General features: G+C 40.2%; 1 protein-coding gene across 1 annotated transcript in view; it reads left to right on the top strand.

The window, feature by feature from the left end:
• Nucleotides 1-926: 926 nt before the first annotated feature.
• stx8 (syntaxin 8) overlaps nucleotides 927-23,561 on the top strand; it is a 193,841-nt gene continuing 171,206 nt past the window's right edge. The window contains exons 1-4 of the mRNA XM_072558472.1: nucleotides 927-1,042; nucleotides 2,019-2,118; nucleotides 19,259-19,353; nucleotides 20,235-20,345. Of these exons, the coding sequence (XP_072414573.1) occupies nucleotides 1,026-1,042; nucleotides 2,019-2,118; nucleotides 19,259-19,353; nucleotides 20,235-20,345 (323 nt within the window). The 5' untranslated portion in view covers nucleotides 927-1,025. The remainder of the gene's footprint in view (nucleotides 1,043-2,018; nucleotides 2,119-19,258; nucleotides 19,354-20,234; nucleotides 20,346-23,561) is intronic.

Here is a 23,561-nt window from a genome sequence, read left to right as displayed (position 1 = left end):
AAGCAAATTGAAACTAACTTTTGATTCTTACTCATTTCAACTTTAGAGAATTTGTATGTCTGAAACTTTAAATGTTGCACAGTTGGTTCATTAATATCTATTTTACTCAAAATATCTTAAACAAATTGGATGTTTCTAAAATAGTTATTTGGTAAATTGCACACTTTACTGATTTTAGATTTGACAGTTTTTCTCCTGTAAACATTTCAGATCCATTCATGGGATTTTGGTGATGTTGGCTTGGCCAGCATTTATTGACCATCTCAACTGGCCCTGGAGAAGATGATACTGAAGCTGTTTTCTTGAGCACTGCAGCACACTGGAGAGGCCTGTATTCTATATTATATCAGGATACCCCACATTGCTGTTAGGAGGGGAGTTCCGAAGTTTTGACCCAGTGATGATGAAGGAATAGATGACATAACTGCAATGTGGTTGATTCTTAACTGCCCTCTGTGCAATTAGACATGGGTAATAAATACTGGTCTGTCCAGCAGCACCCACAATCCCATGAATGAATTAAATAAAGGTCAGGAGAATGTGTGGGTGAGAGGGAAACTTGGTAATTTTAGGTGTTGGAAACTTTCGAAATTTGTATTATCTACATAATTATCAAAAGTAGGAAATCATGATAATCCATTGAGTCAACTCTGATTTCCCATCTGTTTGTGCAGAAGCAAGAATGGTTGCTATGGATTTGAGGTCACTTACTTGGGCAGTTGATGGGAGGAAGAGGGTAAGGAGAGATGCGGCAGTGGTAACTGAAGGAGCAGGTGAGGGGAGGGAAGAAGAGGGGGAGAGAGGGGGAGGTGAGGGGGAGGGGGAAGAGGGAGGGGGAAGGGGAAGGGGAGGGAGCGGAGGGGGAAGGGGAAGGAGGAGGTGATGGGGATGGGGATGGGGAGGGGATGGAGGAAGAAGAGCGAGAAACTTCGCTCGGAACCAAAGTTCCGGGAAGTTGTGACACTCGGAGCCGAAATAGGAGACGGACAGAAACCAGGAAATAAAGAGCAACAACAAGAAGAGCGATGGCTCGAGAGCCCTGGTGAGGGTGAGGGTGAGGGTGAGGGTGAGGGTGAGGGTGATGGTGATGGTGATCGTGATCGTGATCGTGATCCTGATCCTTTAATGAGGAATCTTTGCAGCACCGGGTTTGTGAGATCTCTTTAATAAGGGGCACTGCTCGATACCTGTCTTCACTCAGAGTTAAGCCCTGCAGAGATTTAAAAATTCTCATCCTCTTCAAATGCTCATGTCACCCCCCCATCTCTACTATCACCTAATCCCTCCATCTCTGTAATTTATAGATCCCTGAACCACCTGCCGTGTTCCAGTTCTGACCTTTGCATATCCCTATTGTTTTAAATTATTGCCAAACCTTTGCCTGATGTACGTATTGCTGCCAAATTACGAAACTCTGAAATTCCATTCCTAAATTTTCTCTTACTTTAGTATTGCACATATCTCATTTAATTGCTGCTTAAAATCGCCCACCTTGATCCATCTTTTTGGTCATCTGTCTGTAATGTGCCCTTATGTATCTCCGTGTCATATTATTTTGGTGATCCAGAGATGTGCTTTGACAGTCTGTCACTTTAAAGAACACATTATCCCAGTGGTCATATCAGAATTGTCATTGCTAATTTAAATGCAGTAAGATCCCTTCAAGAGCAATGAACTGAATTATTTGTTTTGATCATGCCCTTATAATTAAGTCTGAATCGTTAACATCCACTTGAAACATGGGAACAGACAGACGGGGATTGGGTATGACATGTCAACTAAGTGACAGCATCCTGAATTTTGCAGCCACTTCTTTGTGCTGTCTGGAGTTGTTCAAATCTTTGTACATTCAAGAAAGGGACTTGGAACTCATTTTGTGGCACAGACAAAGGGGTAACCAAATATGTCATGGGAAAATGCTATTAAAATCTATTTCAGTGCTATTTAAATCCACAATGTGAGCATTTTAATCTGATCAATGTTTGGATATCTGTAATAGCCATTCCCTTGTTCTATAGGTTAGTGAAATATGATTCCACCTGCCATCTAGCACAGGAAATTGCTGAAAGTATTCATGAACGTAATAGACAGAAGAGGACAGGAGGTAATCCTTCAAAGGTAAGTTTAAATGTGGTTGCTATTAGTTTGTTGTTCCTTTTTATTTGAACATTGCCTGCACAGTTGATATCCTTTGCATTAAGTGAGAAAACACTACCTTTTAATTTAAATATAGTGGTTGATATGTGTATTTCTATTCACGTTATTTTTGGTTTCTGTGTTTCTCATTTTTAAAACTAAGCAATATGTGGCTATGATAATGTGGCACCCCTGAGGTATCCTAGTTAACAGATCTCACAACACCAGATTTTAGTCCAATAGGTTTATTTGGAAGTGCTAGCTTTTAGAGCGCTGCTCCTTCATCCGTGACTAGTTACCTGATGAAGGAGCAGTGCTCCGAAAGCTAGTACTTCCAAATAAACCTGTTGGACGAAAACCTGGTATTGTAATTTATAACTTTGTCCACCCCAGTCCATCACTGGCACCTCCACATCATGGGTTTTTCCTAGGTAGGGATGTAAACTAATTACTTTTACCTGTAAAACATCCAGTCACCGAGATCTACAGCACAACAGTCCACTGCATCCATGCTGGTCACAAACAACCACCTATCCATTCTAATCCCTTTGATTCTGGGATCTGCATTAATAATTTATAGCACCAGTGGAATCAACTGCAATTTGTCTGATTCACTGGCTCCATTCTGAAGTGAGAGGGGACCACCTATTGGTTAGTGGTTTCTCACTTCCAATTCTAGTCACTAAGGACACATGGACCCTAAAGATGTTGTTAAACTTGAAAGGTTTCAGAAAAGCTTTACAAGAATGTTGCCAGGGTTGGAATGGTTGCGCACCAGGCTGGTAGGCTGGGACTATTTTCATTGGCGAGTCAGAGATTGAGGGGTGACCTTTATAGAGGTTTATAAAATCATGAGTGGCATGGATACAGTGAATAGCTAAGGTCTCTTTTTCCAGGGTAGGGGAGTCCAAAACTAGACAACACAGGTTTAAGGTGAGAGGGCAAAGGTTTAAAAGGGACCTGAGGGAGAACCTTATTACGCAGAGGATGGTATGTGTATGGAATAAGCTGCCAGAGAAAGTGGTGGAGGCTGGTAAAATTACAACATTTAAAAGGCATCTGGATGGGTATATGAATAGGAAGGATTTAGAGGGATTTGGGCCAAATGCTGGTAAATGTGATTAGATTAATTTAGGATATCTGGTTGGTATGGACGAATTGGACTGAAGAGTGTTTCTGTGCTGTACATCTCTATGATCCTATCCTTGGAATTATCATTACCTTAGGGCTATTTACAAATTTCTCAAACCCAGGATTCAAGGCAATTTAATCTATCATTGACTACAGTTCAGCCTTCAATACTATTATCCCCTCGAGACTGATTATTAAATTTAGTGATCTCAGACTAAGCCCCATTCTCTGTGACTGGATCCTCAGCTTCCTGACCCACGGGCCACAATCAGTGAAGATTGGGGACAATATTTCATTGTCACTAACACTCAACGCTGGAGCCCCCCCCCAAGGCTGCATACTCAGCCCCTTACTGTATCACTGTATACCCCCGACTGCGTCACCAAATACCTGAACAATGCCATTTACAGGTTCACTGATGAAACCACCATAGTCAGTGGAATCTCAATGCCAGCAAAACCAAGGAATTCATTATTGACTTTCAGCGGGATGTTACTCATGCCCCCCCTACACGTTAACAACACAGAGGTGGAACGAGTGAAGAGTGTCAAGCTCCTGGGAGTGGTTATCCACAACGAGCTTCCTTGGATTGTGGACGCACTGGTCACAAAGGCCCAACAATGTCTCTTCTTCCTCAGGCAGCTGGGGAAATGTGGCATAATGGCGAATACCCTTGCCAACTTTTATAGGTGCCCCATCGAGAGCATTGCGTTTGGGTGTATCACTACCTGGTATGGCAACTGTGCCATTCAAGATGAGAGATGGTTACAGAGAGTGGTGAACTCGGCCCGGGCAATCACAAAGGCCAACCTCCCATGTATAGAATCCATCTACCAGGCCCGCTGTCAAGGAAAGACCGTCAGCATTCTTAAAAATCCATCCCACACTGGCAATGTCTTTCAACAACCTCTACCATTGGGGAGAAGGTACAGAAGCCTGAATACACACACCAGCTGGTTTTGTAACAGTTTCTACCCTACTGTTGTTAGAATACTGAATGAACTCACAAATTCTTAACATTCGCCTGTACTTATGTTTTGTTTTTGCTGCTGTTTACCTATTATTTACTATCTATGCTGCTTAACTCCGTGATCTGCCTGTTTTGCTAGCAAGACAAAGTTTTTCACTGTGCCTTGGTACACGTGACAATAAATTCAATTAAATTCACTCAATACCACAAGACTTTAATACCTGGGCCCTGGGATGGATGGATTCTGTGGGCCAAATAACGTTTTCCTTGTTTGAAATTTTCAGCATTTAATGGCCACAATGTTTCTTTCAGATCAACAATGAAGTTAATGGTGCTGAGCTTTCTTTATCTGCAAATGTTACAACAATTTTGGGTATGGTTAAACACCATTTTTTCACAAGTTACTGTCCAAATTGTTTGCAGTACAGTGGATAAGAACTAAATTTGTCTCAGAACTTTTGAAGTCTTTTAAAACTTTCTAGGAACTGCACTATGTAGTGACACCTTGTCCAACAAACCGAACACAGTAGGCAACTGACGGCAGAAAATGTTAGTGTAGAGAAGTATTGAAAGCAAAAGGAGTGAGAGCAGAATCTTTGCTAAGAACCCTCTCCGCCTCCCTCAACTCCCCACCCTGCCTCAGCCACTGCCTCATCTTCTGCCCTCCCATCTTCCACCCCCTCCCCTCATCTTCTGCCCCTCCTCCTCTATACTCAAAGGCCTGTGGCTCCAGGGTTGGTCAGTGAGTCATCTGAGGATCCACAAGCCTCAAAGTCAGGAACTGAAGATGGTAAATTGCACAATTTTGCAGTGTGCCTGCTTAAATAGTTGTGTTGTTGTCTGCCTGTTTATCCAGGTCCCAGGTGCTCAGTTTCTGTCACTATAGTTGGGTTAGCTCACAGTTTAAGTAAATTGCCATGCAAATCAACCTGAAGTATGCAAAGGCAATTTTAACAAATAGATGTCCTACTGCAGCAAATTAATAACTGATATGTTTGTATGCAAGTTTCATATCCTATTTTACCTCCATGGTTATTATACCTTTTACTGTAAAACAAGGCAGTGCTCAGCAATAACCAGTTCATCTGGAAGTCTTTTATTTTGATTTGAATGTTTCTTATATGGCTGAATACTAGGATGGTATGGAAGTGAGGAAAGTTTAATTTTCTGAGAATTCTATTCTCTTTTGTTTCCCCTACTCTGAGCAAAGGGTTTAATTACACGTGTCAGTTTCTGGGATTTCAGCCACAAATGTTTCTGGAAAATGATGGGTGAGATATTTATTGTTGCTTCCAGTATGTGCACAGTAATAGTTATTCCATTAAGTTGATGTTTGGGATATATTTCAATTCCTGGGGTCCTTTGAAATACAGCATGAGCTGTGCTGAGTCAAAGACCAATAAAAATATTCCAGTTTGAAGTTAACTGCTGATTTAAGGCTATTAATGATAATTGCTGCACACTGATTTCCATGTTCCTTTGTGCTGCCATATTATTGTTGAATCTCTGGCCTGAAAGCAACAGGAAAGTTGATAGTGGGTGTGAAAGATTTGCTTGTATGCATATTTTAAGCCTTTCTATGTTTTGGTTGATTTTCTTTAAGAAGTGGATAGTTGCCATATATTTAAAAATAAACCTCATCATATCTTTTCAGGTATGAAATTGTGATTTGAAAACTTCTAATCGGCAAATGCAGCTGGTTTTAGTTGACTGTAGAAATGTAATCCTTGGCAGAGAGCACAAGAATTATATTTTCACCCCTAATCATGCATACAGACTATATTTTTGCAAAAATATATTCAATTGTATGTCTATAGTTTAGAAGACAAAGAAAAGCGATGTACAGATTTTCAGTTCAATTCACATTACACAATTGACATCTTACACAAATACGTCCAGGTACAGAGTATGTTTAAAAAGAAACCACTGATTCTATTTGGTAGAAAATACAGACGGATGCTTTCCAGACACATCCATCTTGTACTAGACTTTGCAGCAGTGCTGCCAAATGTTAGAATAATTTCAACCTTAATTGCACAGGATTTTCATGAATGTAGCAACTGAGTGCTTCCAGCATTCATGCAGCACGTTGTGCGCATTGGCTGGCTGAAGTAAGTTAACTGATCAGAATGTTATTTGTTGAAGCAGTTTATTATTTAGTTATGTATCGTTAAGATGTATATGCTTTTATTTTAACGTAACATAATCCCCAAATGAAATGAGCATTAATCCAGGACTAGAGTTAAGTGCATGTGCAGATAGTGTTTGAGGTGAAATGCACATTTTTAAAGTAACCATATGCTGAGAAGTAGGTTAACTCTGTTGATACAGCTTCAATCAAAGCCAATTAAATCAAATTGTGTCGGAAACTTGAAGAAGAGTGACAAAGCATCAATTTAAAGTAAAAATCAGATGGAACTGCTAAGTCATCAGCATTCACAAATGGTAATGGTTATTGATCAGTCCAAATTCCTGTGGTTGACATCACTTCTTATTCAAAATATAGTGTCATTAATACTAGATTCTTGAAAGATACAGAAGACCAAAGCAGGTAGGTGTAGTGACATGACACTTTGAATATTTCAAAGCAGTCATTTCAATAGGCTGAGAAGTGCAGATGGAGTTTAATTCAGATAAATGTGAGGTGCTGCATTTTGGGAAAGCAAATCTTAGCAGGACTGATACACTTAATGATAAGTTCCTAGGGAGTGTTGCTGAACAAAGAGACCTTGGAGCGCAGGTTCATAGCTCATTGAAAGTTGAGTCGCAGCTAGATAGGATAGTGAAGAAGGCGTTTGGTATGCTTTCCTTCATTGGTCAGAGTATTGAGTACAGGAGTTGGGAGGTCATGTTGTGGCTGTACAGGACATTGGTTCAGCCACTGTTGGAATATTGCGTGCAATTCTGGTCTCCTTCCTATCGGAAAGATGTTGTGAAACTTGAAAGGGTTTCGAAAGATTTACAAGGATGTTGCCAGGATTGGAGGATTTGAGTTATAGGGAGAGGCTAAACAGGCTGGGGCTGTTTTCTCTGGAGTGTCTGAGGCTGAGGGGTGACCTTATACAGGTTACAAAATTATGAGGGGATTGGATAGGATAAATAGACAAAAGTCTTTTCCCTGGGGTGGGGGAGTCCAGAATTAGAGGGCATAGGTTTAGGGTGAGATGGGAAAGATATAAAAGGGAGGGGCAACTTTTTCCCACAGAGGGTGGTGCGTGTATGGAATATGCTGCCAGAGGATGTGATGGAGGCTGGTACAATTGCAACATTTAAGAGGCATTTGGATGGGTATATGAATAGGAAGGGTTTGGAGGGATATGGGCCGGGTGTTGGCAAGTAGGACTAGATTAGGTTGGGATAACTGGTCGGCATGGACGGGTTGGACCGAAGGGTCTGTTTCCATGCTGTACATCTCTGTGACTCTATTGACAGAATATGTCCAATTTATTCAGCTTTTCTTCAAATAAAAACCCTCTCATCCATGGGGCTAATTACATGTGTTTTACTGCACCACCTCGAATTCTTCCTTTGATACGAAGATGATAACTACACCAGATCTGGTTCCACCAGATATAGTTTCACCAAAACCCTTATTTTGTTGCAAGAGTTATTAATGCGTGTACTCCAATCTATTTGCAAGAAAGACGACCGTGACTTTTGCCTTCCTACTTGCTTGTTATATTCACATGCTAAAATTCTCTGCATCTACGCCTTTCTGAAAATCAACATTTAGAAGGTCAATGCCTTTGCAAAATGTTTTTCTTGCTCCTGATATGAAAGGGGCAGCGCTATGGCTCAGTGCTTAACACTGTTGCCAGACAGTACCATAGCCCTGGGTTCAATTCCACCCTCTGGCAACTGTGTGGAATTTGCATCATAGCAAGTTTTGAGAAGATTTATAGCTCAGGTTGAGGTTCTGAATGTAGATTTGCGTCACCATACTAAGTAACATCTTCAGTGAGCCTCTGGACGAAGCACTGCTGGTGCTTCCTGCCTTCTATTTATATGTTTGGGTTTCTTTTAAGTTGATGATGTCATTTCCTGTGGTTCAAATACCGTGCAAGAACCGTAGCAAACACTACACTGGACAAACAGGCAGAAAACTAGCCACCAGGATACATGAACATCAGCTAGCCACAAAATGACATGACCCTCTCTCATTATGTATCCTTACATAGAGATAAGGAAAGACACCACTTCGACTGGGAAAACACGTCCATCCTAGGACAAGCCAAACAGAGACATGCACGAGAATTCCTAGAAGCAATGGCATTCCAACCGGAACACTCTCAACAAACACATTGACTTGGATCCCATTTACCACCGCCTGAGAAAAAAACAGGAAATGACATCACGCTCCACGTTTTGTCATTTATATAAATTATTTGGATGCGAGCATAAGAGGTATAGTTAGTAAGTTAGCAGGTGACACCAAAATTTGGGGTATAGTAGACAGCGAAGAAGGTTACCTTAGATTACAACAGGATCTTTATCAGATGGGGCAATGGGCTGAGAAGTGGCAGATGGAGTTTAATTCAGATAAATGCGAGGTGCTGCACTTTGGGGAAGCAAATCTTAGCAGGATTTATACACTTAATGGTAAGGTCCTTGGAAGTGTTGCTAAACAAAGATACCTTGGAGTGCAGGTAGGTAGGATAGTGAAGGCGGCATTTGGTATGCTTTCTTTTATTGGTCAGAGTATTGAGTACAGAAGTAGGGAGGTCATGTTGCGGCTGTACAGGGCATTGGTTAGGCCACTGTTGGAATATTGCGTGCAATTCTGCTCTCCTTCCTATCGGAAAGATGTTGTGAAACTTGAGAGGGTTCAGAAAAGATTTACAAGGATTTTACCAGGGTTGGAGGATTTGAGCTATGGGGAGAGGCTGAACTGGAGTGTCGGAGGCTGTGGGGTGACCTTTATAGAGGTTTACAAAATTATGAGGGGCATGGATAGGATAAGTAGACAAAGTATTTTCCCTGAGGTGGGGGAGTCCAGAACTAGCGGGAATAGGTTTAGGGTGAGAGGAGAAAGATATAAAAGGAACCTAATGGGCAACTTTTTCATGTAGAGGGTGTATGGAATGAGCTGCCAGAAGAAGTGGTGGAGGCTAGTGCAATTGCAACATTTAAAAGGCATTTGGATGGGTATATGAATAGGAAGGGTTTGGAGGGATATGGGCTGGGTGCTGGCAAGTAAAGGACTAGATTGGGTTGGGATATCTGGTCGGCATAGACAAGTTGGACCGAAGGGTCTGTTTCCATGCTGTACATCTCTAACACTCTATGTCACCACAGGAAATGACATCAACCACCCAAGGAAACCCAAACATATAAAAAGCAGGAAACATCAGCAGTGCTTCGTCCGGAGGCTCACTGAAGATGTTACCTAATATGGTGATGAAACGTCTGAAAATGAAACCTCTAGCTCAGTGAGCAAACCTACATCCAGTTTGCATCTTCTCCCTGTGGGTTCCCTCTAGTATCCTCTCTCAGTCCAAATATCTGCGGGTTAAGTGAATTGGCCAATCTAAATTGCCTATAGTATCCAGGGATGTGCAGACTATATGGATTAGACATTGGAAATGCAGGGTTACAAAGTTAGGATAAGAGGTTAGGTCTGGGTGTGGTGCTCTTCAGAGGGTAAATGTATACCTGATGGGCCAAATAGTCTGCTTTCACACTCTAGGGATTCTCTGCTTCTATGGAAGTGAATGACTTACCCATACTGCACTCCATCTGCCATTTGTTAACTACTTACTTAACCTCTCTCTGTCTCATTGTAGCATTTTTATATCTTCCTCATTGTTCGCTGTCCTAATCAGTTTGTATCATGAGCAAGTCTGGATACATTACTGTTAGATATTTTTAGTCTGACTCATTAACATTTAATATAGATTGTAAATAGCTCAGGCCCAACATGACCCAATAGCTTTGCTAACTTGATAATTTCTGGTTTCTCCCAATCTGCTAATTCCTGTCCATTATCCTGTCCTCCCATGTTAATTCTTCACAAGCACTTCTATTTTCTGTATGAACGTTTTGAGCAATGCCTTATCAAATGTTATTTGCATGTCAAAGTATTCTACATTAACAGCCTTCCCTCAATCCACCTTTTGGTCCACCTTACCTAACTCCAAAAAAACCTAATAAATTTATTGAGAAATCTTTCTGTTTTGAAATGCCCAAAATACTATCATTTATTAGATGCATTGTTAAGACTTGCTGAAATTTTCTTCTGAGTAATGACAGGCCAGCTGGTTGAGTGCGGCCTGTGTATCTGTTATCTCTGCTGCTACTTCTTCTGGATCCGCAAGGTGTAGGTTATTAGATTCTTGAGGTTGTTAGCTTTTAGTCCCTTAAGTTTCTCCACCAATACTTTATCATTGTTTATAATTGCTTATTCTTATTAAACATTTGATTACTCTACATTTCCAATGGGTAGTTCATGTCTTCTACAGTGAAGATAGATACACAATAACTATTAACTGTAAACCGAAAGAACTGCGGATGCTGTCAATCAGAAACAAAAACAGAAGTTGCTGGAAAAGCTCAGCAGACCTGGAAGCAAATGTCTTTCCATTTAACGCCATACTCCCTGTCGCTTTCACTTTCCCTTCCCCCCCAACTCAGAAGTTTAAAGTCCTACTGACCACCCTATTTATCCTCTTCACTCGAACATTGGTACCTAATCGGTTCAGATGGAGACCATCCCAACTGTGCAGATCCCCCCTGTTCCAAAACTGATGCCAATGCCCCATGAAGTGGAATCCCTCTTTCCCACACCAATCCCTTAGCCAAGTGTTTACTTGCCTAATTTTCTTGACCCTATGCCAATTGGCACGTGGCTCGGGCAGTAAAGGTAAATAAAGGTAATTATGAGGGCATGAGAGAGGAACTGACAAAAATAGACTGGAAGCAGAGGCTTGCGGGGAAGACAGTAGAGCAAAAATGGCAGGAGTTTGTGGGTATAATTGAGGGCACTGTACAGAGGTTCATCCCCAAGAAAAAAAAGATTATCCAGGGATGGATTAGACAGCCATGGCTGACAAAGGAAGTCAGGAAATGTATTAAAGAAAAAGAGAGATCCTATAAAGTGGCCAAGAGCAGTGGGAAATCAGAAGATTGGGAAGGCTACAAAAACAAACAGAGGATAACAAAGAGAGTAATAAGAAAGGAGAGGATCAAATATGAAGGTAGGCTAGCCAGTAATATCAGAAATGATAGTAAAAGTTTCTTTCAATACATAAGAAACAAACGACAGACAAAACTAGACATTGGGCCACTTCAAACTGATGCTGGAAGCCTAGTAAGGAAATAGCAGGAGAACTTAACAAGTACTTTGCGTCAGTTTTCATAGTGGAAGACATCAGTAATATCCCAACAATTAAAGGGAGTCAGGAGGCTGAGTTGAGTATGGTTGTCATTACAAAAGAGAGTGTGCTAGAAAAGCTAAAAAATCTTAAAATGGATAAATCTCCTGGCCCCGATGGGATACATCCTAGAGTTCTGAGATAGGTGGCTGAGGAAATAGCGGAGGCATTGGTTGAGATCTTTCAAGAGTCACTGGAGTCACGAAAAGTCCCGGATGATTGGAAGATCGCGGTTGTAACCCCATTGTTCAAGAAAGGATCAAGACAAAAGATGGAAAATTATAGGCCAATTAGCCTAACCTTGGTTGTTGGTAAAATTCTAGAATCCATCATTAAGGATGAGGTTTCTAAATTCTTAGAAGAGCAGAGTCTGATTAGAACAAGTCAACATGGATTTAATAAGGGGAGGTCATGCCTTACAAACCTGTTGGTATTCTTTGAAGAGGTAACAAGTAGGTTAGACCAGGGAAACCCAGTGGATGTGGTCTATCTAGACTTCCAAAAGGCCTTTGATAAGGTGCCACACGGGAGGCTGCTGAGCAAGGTGAGGGCCCATGGTGTTCGAGGTGAACTACTGGGGTGGATTGAGGATTGGCTGTCTGACAGAAGGCAGAGAGTTGGGATAATTGGTTCTTTTTCAGAATGGCAGCCGGTGACGAGCGGTGTCCAGCAGTGTTCAGTGTTGGGGCAACAGCTGTTCGCATTATATATTAATGATCTGGATGAAGGGACTGGGGAAATTCTAGCAAAGTTTGCAGATGATGCGAAGTTAGGTGGACAGGCAGGTAGTACTGAGGAAGTGGGGAGGCTGCAGAAGGATCTAGACAGTTTGGGAGAGTGGTCCAGGAAATGGCTGATGGAATTCAACGTGAACAAATGCGAGGTCTTGCACTTTGGCAAAAAGAATAAAAGCACAGACTACTTTCTAAACGGTGAGAAAATTCGTAAAGCCAAAGTACAAAGGGATCTGGGAGTGCTAGTCGAGGATTCTCTAAAGGTCAACATACAGGTTGAGTCTGTGATTAAGAAAGCGAATGCAGTGTTGTCATTTATCTCAAGAGGGTTGGAATATAAAAGCACCATTGTGCTACTGAGACTTTATAAAGCTCTGGTTAGGCCCCATTTGAAGTACTGTGTCCAGTTTTGGTCCCCACACCTCAGGAAGGACATACTGGCACTGGAACGTGTCAGCGGAGATTCACACAGATGATCCCTGGAATGGTAGGTCTAACATATGAGGAACGGCTGAGGATCCTGGGATTGTATTCATTGGAGTTTAGAAGATTAAGGGGAGACTTAATAGAGACGTACAAGATAATACATGGCTTGGAAAGGGTAGATGCTAGGAAATTATGTCCGTTAGGTGAGGAGACTAGGACCAGTGGACACACCCTTAGAATTAGAGGGGGTAAATTCAGAACAGAAATGCAGAGACATTTCTTCAGCCAGAGAGTGGTGGGCCTGTGGAATTCATTGCCGCAGAGTGCAGTGGAGGCCGGGACGCTAAATGTCTTCAAGGCAGAGATTGATAGATTCTTGTTGTCTCGGGGAATTAAGGGCTACGGGTGAATGCGGGTAAGTGGAGTTGAGGTGCCCATCAGCCATGATTGAATGGCGGAGTGGACTCGATGGGCCGAGTGGCCTTACTTCCACTCCTATGTCTTCTGGTCTTATAAGACTAGATCCAAAATAGCTTTATTCTCTGTTGGTTCCACATTGTATTGTTCCAGGAAATGCCACTAAATCATTCTAAAGCCTTACTTTCCAGATTACCTTTGCCATTGGTTCTGTCCTTATACAAACTCCACGATAATTGATTACCTAACCTTTTCTGACCTGATGATTACTATCTCCACAAATACTCATTCTATTCCTAATCTTATAAGCCAAGGGCATTTTGATTGCTGTGTCATCCTTTTCAATCAGAATTATGTTGAAAAGGCAGGCAGAATGAAAAAGAAATGTAGAAAATGCGTATTTCCGAACCTTGGTGTATAATTTGGTCCAAGAGTCAGGGATAGCCCGAAAGGACATTTTGAAGTTGGAAGTGATTTTAAAGTAGCATATTGAGGAGCAATAGGTTAGATATGATCAAGATATGAACCTCCTCACAGATGAGAATAGTTTACTGGTCTTGGAGTGGACAGAAGAATGCTCATCAAATTGATTGATGTTGCAGACTTTTCAAAATAATCAAAATCCCAGCTTCGAGAAACAGGCAATCAAACTGATCTTTGTTGCTGGAGGTGGCAGCCTCTTTTGTTCTCAGTCTTGTTAAGGTAGCAAAAGATGTTTGCTATCATTTGCTAAATGTTGTACAACTCCATTTTGAAAAACTGCTCTCTAAAGTGATTTTTATTTCTCTTGAATTATCTAATTCCTAAGGGCTTGATTGTTGTCTCACACTAATCTCTTACCCACTTAGCCATTAACAAGGGACAGTTTCTAAGTAATCCCTACCTCTATCATGCAGTCGATGAAGGTACCTCATTGCTGGGATATTCTGTTTAATCTTTACATAGACAGTTGGTTTGTAATCATAAGATTCAGGTTTAGAAATGTCTTGTTGTAGAACCTGTGCTCAAGTCATACCCACGTCAGAAATAATAGACCCACATTGTCCTGTCTTTGTCAGCCCAGCAAGGTTCAATGGAATATTTCTTGAGGACAGAGAGAGCTATTTTTGTAATCAATAAGTTTCTTTAGACTTTAAAAGGTTATTATACACTCATTTCTTATTCTACAAAACCATGTCTCTAATAGATGAGTTGAGGGGTGGCACGGTGACTCAGTGGTTAGCACTATTCCCTCACAGCACCAGGACCTAGGTTCGATTCCAACCTTGGGCGACTGTCTGTGGAGTTTTCACATTCTCCCCGTGTCTGCATGAGTTTCCTCTGGGTGCTCCAGTTTCCTCTCACAGTGCAAAAAGGTGCAGGTCAGGTGAATTGGCCATGCTAAGTTGGCCATAGTGTTCGGTGTAGAGGGAAATGGGTCTGGGTGGCTTACTGTTTGGAGAGTCGCTGTAGACTTGTTGAGCCAAAGGGCCTGTTTCCACACTGTAGGGAATCTAATCTAATCTTATCTAAGCCACTATCTTAATTTGTGCCTTTGGTGTGTCTATTTGATTGCAAATTGTATGTACTTTAAGATAAAGAGCCTTCAATTCTGTTTTGTACTACTGTTTTTTGCAGAGACATTTCTTTTGTGAAGGAAAATTACTGTTAAATACTATCCTTCCTGTCTCATCAATTTTACCATATCGTTGCATTGGTCAAATGCCTAACTTTTCTTTTCAAATTTCTAAATCTTTCTTCACCTGAGCCCTCCCTGCCCCTTTCAGTTTTGAGGAGACAGGGAGGTCTGCAGGGAGATCAGAGTTGAGAGTGTGTTGCTGGAAAGATACAGCAGGTCAGGCAGCATCCGAGGAGCAGGAAAATCGACATTTCGGACCAGAGCCCTTCCTAACCTGTGCTTTTCCAACAACATACTCTCAACTCTTTAAGTTTTCAGTCTTCTCTGAGGCATCAGTGTCCTGGCAGTCACAGAACTAATTTCCATTCAAACTCTAAAACGTTGAACAAAATTACAGCTGGTGCAATGCTAGAAATACCAATTACTAACTTTTCCGTCAACTTTTTGTTTATACAGCATTCTGTTCCTTGATCATTCTGTGCTTCACACTCCCATATATTACAAATTGCTTTCAAATCTCACACCAAATGCTAATTTACTTATGTCGGTAAGGAAAGCATATTTCTATTATCTGTTGTGAAATATTTTATGTTGTTGAATTTTTGTTGTTTGGAAATGTGACAAAATTTCTCATGTAGTTATTTTAGATTTCAGTAACTTTTGTATTTCAAAAGTTCCACACAGTGAGCAATGAAGTGGCTAGGCCTGTAATACTCATACTTAGTGAAACACAATATGCTACTGATCATTTTAAAAAGATGCTGATGTGTGGGACACATTGAAATAATTTTGTATCCAGAATAAAGATGATGCCAGGTGAATGGTGTGGAAGATGCATGGTTTTTAACTCCCAGGTTTGCTTGACATTATAATCTTATGATAAGATTTGAATTATATACTTCTCTGGCATTGACTTGAAAGGCCAAAAGAACACTTTGTGTACTGTAGCCATGCTTTGACTTAATGTGCTTGTGATATGTTTGCTTTTGGTAAAAAGTGGGCCAGTCATTTTACTTAAATTGTAAAATATTCTAACATGAATTTGAGTCAGTGTGATTACGTTAAGGGAAGGTCATGCCTGACAGATATGTTAATTCTTTGAGAAGGTAACTGGTAAGACAATTGAGAACCAGTGAACCTGATCCATTTCGATTTCCAGAAGCCTTTGACAGGAGGCTGCTAGATATGATAAGAGCCCATGGTGTCAGGGGCAACCTACTGGCATGGACAGAGGATTGCTGACTGGCAGAAGGCAGATAGTGGGGATAAAAGGGTCCTTTTTAGGCAACCAGTGACAAGTGGAATTCTGAGGGGTTACTGTTAGGACCTCATTATATGTTTTCTGTGGTTGAAGGAACTGAGGGAATTGTTGCTCAATTTGCAGATAATGCAAAAGTTTGTGGAGGGACAGGTAGTGTTGAGGCTGCAGAAGGACTTAACAGGCTAGGAAAGTAGGCAGATAAATGACAGATGGAATACAATGTGGTCAAGTTTGATGTTTGTGCACGTTTTTTGGAAGAATAAAGACTATTTTCTAAATGGGGGGAAAGGCTTGGGATATCTTAAACAGAAAGGGATTTAGAAGTCCCAATTAATGATTCTTTAAATGTTAATATTCAGGTTCAGTGGGCAGTTGAAGGGTTTAGAATACAAAAACAGAGATCTATTGCTGAGGCTGTTTAAGGCTTTTGTCAGGCGGCTTTTGGAATATTGTGAGCAGTTTTGGGCCTGTGTCTAAGGAAGGATATGCTGGCCTTTGAGGAGTTCCAGAGGAGGTTTACAAAATGATTCAGGGGGTGAAGGGCTTGTCATAGGAGGAACAGTTGATGACTCTGGGCCTGTACTGTCTGGAGTTTGAAGGATGAGGGAGATCCAATTGAAACTTAGAAAATGCTGAGAGGCCCGGATAGAATGGACATGGAGAAGATGTTTCCACTGATAGGAGTGACCAGGACCCAAGGGCACAGTTTGAAGGGTCTGAGGTAAGGAGGAGTTTATCAGCCAGAGGGGTCATGAATCTATGGAATTCATTGCAACAGAAGGCTGTCATTGAGTGCATTTAAGACAGCGATAAGTTCTGTCTTATCTGATAAGGTGGTCAACAATTATGGGGAAAAGACATGATAGGCTGAATGACCTAATTCCGCTCCTATATTTTATGGTCTTATGTAGTTTCTGGAGCCTCTGGTAAAAAAGAATGCTTAACTCTAGTCCTGATTTGTATTATATTTAACTGAGATTAACTCTGTAGTAACTGCTCCTATGACCTACTCGAAACAATTACTCTCACTAGCTGTGAGACCAGGTTTCTGGTTTTGACTTTGCGTAGTCTGATCATTTCTTTCCCTTAGTCTTATCATATCTGCGTTCCTTGTCATGGACACTAGGTGTCCTCATTCACATCGATGCAAATCAAATGAGGCTACTTATTTTTGCAATTACTTAACTGAAAGGCATGTTCTACATTTGCAGCTTTCCATTCATCGAGTTTGGTGTTGTTAAATCTGGCTGTTCAGTAACATTATCACCCCGAATAATCTGCCTCAATTTTATAAATTATGTTCGCAGACATAGAATCATGAAATGGATCTTATGTCTTTTGGGCATTTTAAAAATGAAGTAATTTAATGACCAGTTCAAGTTGTGGTTTGGTTAACAAGGATTTGGTAAGAAAATGATCATTTCTTATTTGGAATAGGTGAAAAGTCTTTTTCTGATCTCCTCGGCAAGTGAGTTGTGGCTGTTGAATTGTCATCATTCTTATGGTTTTTGCATGCTTGTTTTTCTTGAATCGAATGCCTAAAACTGTTCCCAAAGTCAGCCCTTTCTCCCAGGACCCAGGCAATGTTTTTACCTGTCCAATATCCAGATTATTTGTAATGAGAACAAAAAGTCAACTTTTGTCATGGTATTTTGATGTATGGTTTATTTGAGGTGTCCTGACCCTTGACTTTGAAATCAATAGAATAAAAAAATCTTTGGTGGCTCGGGATATTAATTAGCACAGAATTAATTAAACAATAAACGAATAAGTGAATAGAAGTAATTGCATATTGTAGATTTGTAACAGATCCAAACTTAACTCATTCTTCAAAAGATTTTTAAAAAGTTGTGCATGCTTTGTGTTTGTGAAAGACACTTGTGGAGGACAACTGTTAAGTAGATAAACACTTTAGGAGAAAAGCTATGTTAAAATTATCCTGATAAAACATAATCAGTTAATTCTACAACAGAAGGAGGAAAAATGTTTCAACTGGGAAACTACTGATAAAGAACAGAAGACTGTATTCTGATTTCAGGAAATGCACAAGGGGTCAGTATAGCTTCATATCAAAAGGTGTAAGGACACCATTCATTGAAGACTTGAGAATGAGGAAAGTGTTAGTGTGTTAAGAGCTGTAAGTTATAATTTATGCAAAGATAAAGTTCAAAACCAAAGAAAGGCAGTTAATAATTGATTATTCATCTTTGATAATACTGAATAATCGAACTTCCTTCCAATTAAAGACCGCTTTAAGTGTAAACATAACTAGAAATATCAGTGGTCCAAAATGGTGTATTCATGCCACCTGTTTTTCCATGTTGTTCAGATTATCACACATATCATTTTCTACTATTTGAGATAAATGCATTGAGGCAATTTTTTTTTAGTTTTGTTTAAACACTTTAATAGCTTGCTGATTAAACATGTAACTTCCCCAGTTTAAATTTATTTTCTAAAATGAGATTTTGTTGTGCAAATTATGAGACCTAATTGTAACAAAATTTAATTCACAAATTGTGAAACTGCAAAAATTATTATTCCTCAAAATATTTCATCAAAGAAAAGAAACTATTTTGTGTATTGACTTTGAATGCATTAGTTTTCTTCAGGGGGTGCATTGTTGTAACATAATGTGATTTTTATACTGAATGTTGCTTTGCAATTAGGTGTCATAATGTTTTATATCTAAACATTTGCATAAATTCATTTATTTCTTTCAGTGGTAATATTCATACATTTGATTTGTTATCTGGCTTGCATTATTATTTTGTGGAAAACTGGAATGTAGGCACGTGAATAGTATTCTGCCTGAGAAAATATGTCATCTCTGCCCATTTGCACTTCTATTGTGAGTTAGTGGGAGTGTATGGGGGATGGGATATTAACCCAGTTTGTTGAGATCATTTGTTACTGATTGTTTTTGGCAATCTCAAAGAGTTGGAAGGTTGAGAATGCTTCAGCTGGTTGTTTGGGTTCTTTTAATTTTGAAAAGATTATTCAAATTTCTTATTTGTTTCATTTGGTCTCCTACTTGGTAGGTGCCAAATGGCAAAAATAATTCAAGATGGAATATATGCATTCAAAAGCCTGACTCTTTTCAGATTATTTTTACATGATCATATTTGTTGTAATATACATGAATGGTTTTCAAATGTGGAGTTGCAGACAATATTTTATTTTCTCCTCCTGCAGCTGAATGTGACAATTCGGACATCTCTACAGAGGCTCCAAGAGCAGATTAGCCAGTTGAAAGATTCTTTGTTGCGCAGTTTGTCGACACGCCAGATGTATCCTTTCCAGACCTGTTCTTTTACAGGGCTATGCAGGTCCACATTGTAACAAAATATAGATAATATCTATAAAATATTACATGCATAAAATGCACTATGTGACTGTCTCTTTGTTAAAGTAGCAAAAGATCATGACTGAATAATCTGTGTAGCTATTTTTCCACATAATTGCCTTCTAAATGGTTCAAAAGATAACAAAATAGGATGCAAAACTAGTGAATTGTCTCTGCCTTTGTAAAATATTTCAACTCAGGAATTGAAACAAATGCTTTCTAACAATAACTGTTGTTTTTTATTCTGGTAGTCAGCAAAGGAAAGTTAAAGTGAGTTAATATCTAATCTTTTCAACTTGTTTATATTCCAAAACTAGCTTTGTGGTTTGATGTTCAGAAGAAAAGTATATCTGAGAAGCACAGAATTTATGATTAATGAGAACATGCAACTGCTGTGTGCATTCATATGGTGTTTTCATTTAATTTTTAAAAATTGAATGTATACAGATCTTTTAAAATTTAAAAATAATTTTGAGTGTATTCCTTAAAGTGTGATGATTAGCTTAGGTAATTGAGCTCAAAATGGACATGCCCAGAGTAGAACTTGTGGTGAATTGAGCACAATTACAATCTGCTTTGAATGGTGTCCACAAGAATCCTGCTCATGCACTGTATTCAAATAGCCTGTACAGCAAAGAAAAATGTAGTGCATCGATAAAATTTTAAAGGAGCAGAACCTCTGTGGTATATAAATACACTTTGATGAAGGCAGGAGGACAAGTTGGGGAGACTTTTTTTATGCATGGCAATAGGATGTGTCTTTGTATTGATAAACAGAGGGAGAGATGATATAAGTATATTCATTCTTTAATAATTCATGTTCAGTACACAATTTGAAGCAGACAGACGTCAAAATTTGGTGGATGATTTGTTAACGAGAGAGCGACAACTTCAGACTTCGTTCAAGAATGATGGTACAGAGCCTAACGTAATGAGGTATGACTTGCATTGAGCTTTATTACATTTGAAAACTTCCTCTCCGTTTGGGTTTGCTGCAGTGTTAGCAAGTTCTTTTTTGAAAGCTTTTGCTATCCTAAAAATATTATGAAGTAGTTTTGTGTTTTTATTAAAATATTGAGTGATATTTTAATTAATATTTATCTGTCAAAAATTCACTTTGTCAGTGACTAGTGAACAGCTTAGTACTGAAAACTTAGTGGAATCAATACTCTGGTGCAGAATGGAAACAAAGGATTTTGAATGTAATCAATTCAGAGCAGCCAATGAATGTCATTATTGTTGTTTGCTGCGTTACTCTTAGTGTGGTTATGAGTAAAACTGAATCCTCTTTGATGCCATCGAGGTATATAGCAGGGATGGATTCAACAGGAAACTACATAATAAGGGACAAAGGAATTAGAAGCTTTGTTGGGAGTTTGGGATGAAATAAAATAGAAGAAGACTCGTTTGAGGTGAAAATATTGATGATGAGTTGGGCTGAATGGTACCTTTTTCTGCTGTTGATTCATGTTAATTATGTAAGCAAATGCACCACCCAGTTTGGCAAATCTAGGTCCACACATTAATTAATTATATAATCATAGAATCCAAACATGCAGAAGCTGTCTCTTCAGCCCATCAAGTCTGCACTGAAAAAAAGAACTTTAAGTGTATGCTAGTCCCACATTCCAGTATTTGGTCATAGCCTTGAATGGTATGACTTTTTAAAAGTTATCCTTCCTCAACTACTTCAGGCAGTGCATTACAGGTTTCTGCTATCCTTAAGTGAAAAATCTTTTCCACAAGTCCCCTCTAAATCTGCCTTTAAAATTACAGAACAATCTCGATTATCCAAACAAGATGGGCAGGGAGTATTTCATTCAGATAGCGTTTTCATGGGACCTTGAGATCTTGTTCAGATAATCCGGGATTCTGATAATTGACATTTGGTTCATCGAAGTTGTTCTGTATACCCTATTATTATTGATCTTTCAACTAAGAGGAACAGCTGCTTTCTATCCACCCTGACCATACACCTCATAATTATATACATCTCAATCAGCCTTCTCTGATCTCAAGCTAACAACCTGAGCTTTTCCAGCCTTTCTACATAGCTAAAAGGCTCCATCCCAAGCAATATCTTGATGAATCTGCTCTGCAACCCCTGCAGTGCAAACACATCCTTCTTATCGTGTGCACACACAACTGCACACAGTACTCCAGCCATGGCTTAATCGAGGTATGCAGGTCCTTGGCCTCCTCCATCGCCAGACCATGGCAACACGACGCCTGGAGGAAGAGCGCCTCATCTTCTGCCTAGGAACCCTCCAACCACAAGGGATGAATGCAGATTTCTCCAGCTTCCTCATTTCCCCTCCCCCCACCTTATCTCAGTCCCAACCCTCTGACTCAGCACCACCTTCTTGACCTGCAATCTTCTTCCCAACCTCTCTGCCCCCACCCCCTCTCCGGCCTATCACCCTCACCTTAACCTCCTTCCACCTATCGCATTCCCAATGCCCCTCCCCCAAGTCCCTCCTCCCTACCTTTTATCTTAGCCTGTTTGGCACACCCCCCCTCATTCCTGAAGAAGGGCTTATGCCCGAAACATCGATTCTCCTGCTCCTTGGATGCTGCCTGACCTGCTGCGCTTTTCCAGCAACACATTTTTCAGCTCTGATCTCCAGCATCTGCAGTCTTCACTTTCTCCTCCTTAACCAATGTATAGCTGTTAAACTCCAACATAACTTTGGTGCTCTTATAATCTGTGCCACCATTGATCAAGGAATCTTCATTCCTGAATTATCCTGTCCTCCCACCTTCAGGGATCTGTGGGCAAGCACTCCAAGATCCCTCATTTCCTCTGAGCTTCCGAGTGTGTTGCCATTCATTGAATACTCCCTTGTCTTCTTTCTTCTTCCAAAGTGCATCACCTAATTTATCAAGGTTAAATTCCATCTGGCATTGATCTGTCCATTTGACCAATCTGTTTCTATCTTCCTGTAATGTGAGCCATTCTTTGTTGTCAACTACCCGCCAGTCTTCTTTATACCTGCTAATCACACACTCTCAAGTACTCTCACACTCTTTCTTCTGTATTGTTTATATGTATTATGAGCAATAAGGGACCCAACACCAATTCCTGTGGTATGCAACTGGTCACAGGCCTCCAGGCACACAAACTGCCTTCAGTTTCCTACCACTAAGCCAATTTTGGATATAACTTGTCAAGTTACGCTGGATCCCATGTGTTTTTAACCCTCTTTATCAGACTTTGATGTGGGATTAGTGTAAGGCTTTGCTGAAATCCATAGAGAGTCATATAGCACGGAAACAGATCCTTTGGTCCAACTCATCTATGCTGATCAGGTTTGCCAAACTAAACCTATGTTTGGCCCATATCCCTTCAAATCTTTCCTAATCATGTACCTGCCTGAACATCTTTTAAATCTTTTAACTATATCCATCTCTACCACTTCCTCTGGCATTTCAGTCCATATATGCACCACCTCCTGTGTTGTGGAAAAAGTTGCTCCTCAGGTCCCTTTTAAATGTTTTCCCTCTCAGCTTAAACTTATGCCCTCTCATTTTGAAATATCCTACCCTATGGAAAAGGCCTTTGCTATTCACCTTATCTATGCCTCTTGTGATTTTATAAACCTCTTTTAGGTCACCCTTCAAACTCTTACCCCACAGAGTAAAAAGTCTCAGCATATTTAGCCTCTCCTTATAATTCTAACCCTCCAGTCTTGATAACATCCTTGTAAATCTCTTCTGAACCCTTTTCAATTTAATAACATCCTTCCTATAGCACGGCTACCAGAACTGCACTCAGTGCTCCAAAAGTAGTTTTACCAATGTCCTCGAGAACCTCAAAATGTGTCCCAAGTCCCATACTCGGTGCTCTGACCAAAGACGGCAAAAGACCAAAGACACCACTCTCACCACCCTGTCCACCTGTGATGCCACTTTCAAGCAGCTATGTACCTGAACCCCTAGGTTTCTTTGTTCCCCAACGCCCTACCATTAACTGTGCAAGTCTTGCTCTGGTTTGTCTGACCAAAATGCAACACCCCGCATTAAACTCTAAATCTGCCAATCCTCAGCCCATTGGCCCAGCTGATTAAGATCACATCATACTCTTAAATAACCTTCTTCGCTGTCCTCTATCCTACCAATTATGGTGTCAATTGCAAACTTACGAACCATGCT

Source organism: Chiloscyllium punctatum, chromosome 39 (assembly GCF_047496795.1).
Source record: "Chiloscyllium punctatum isolate Juve2018m chromosome 39, sChiPun1.3, whole genome shotgun sequence".
In the NCBI taxonomy this organism is placed as follows: Eukaryota; Metazoa; Chordata; class Chondrichthyes; order Orectolobiformes; family Hemiscylliidae; genus Chiloscyllium; species Chiloscyllium punctatum.
The sequence above is the reverse complement of the archived record's forward strand: the minus strand, read 5'-3'. Positions and strand labels throughout refer to the sequence as shown.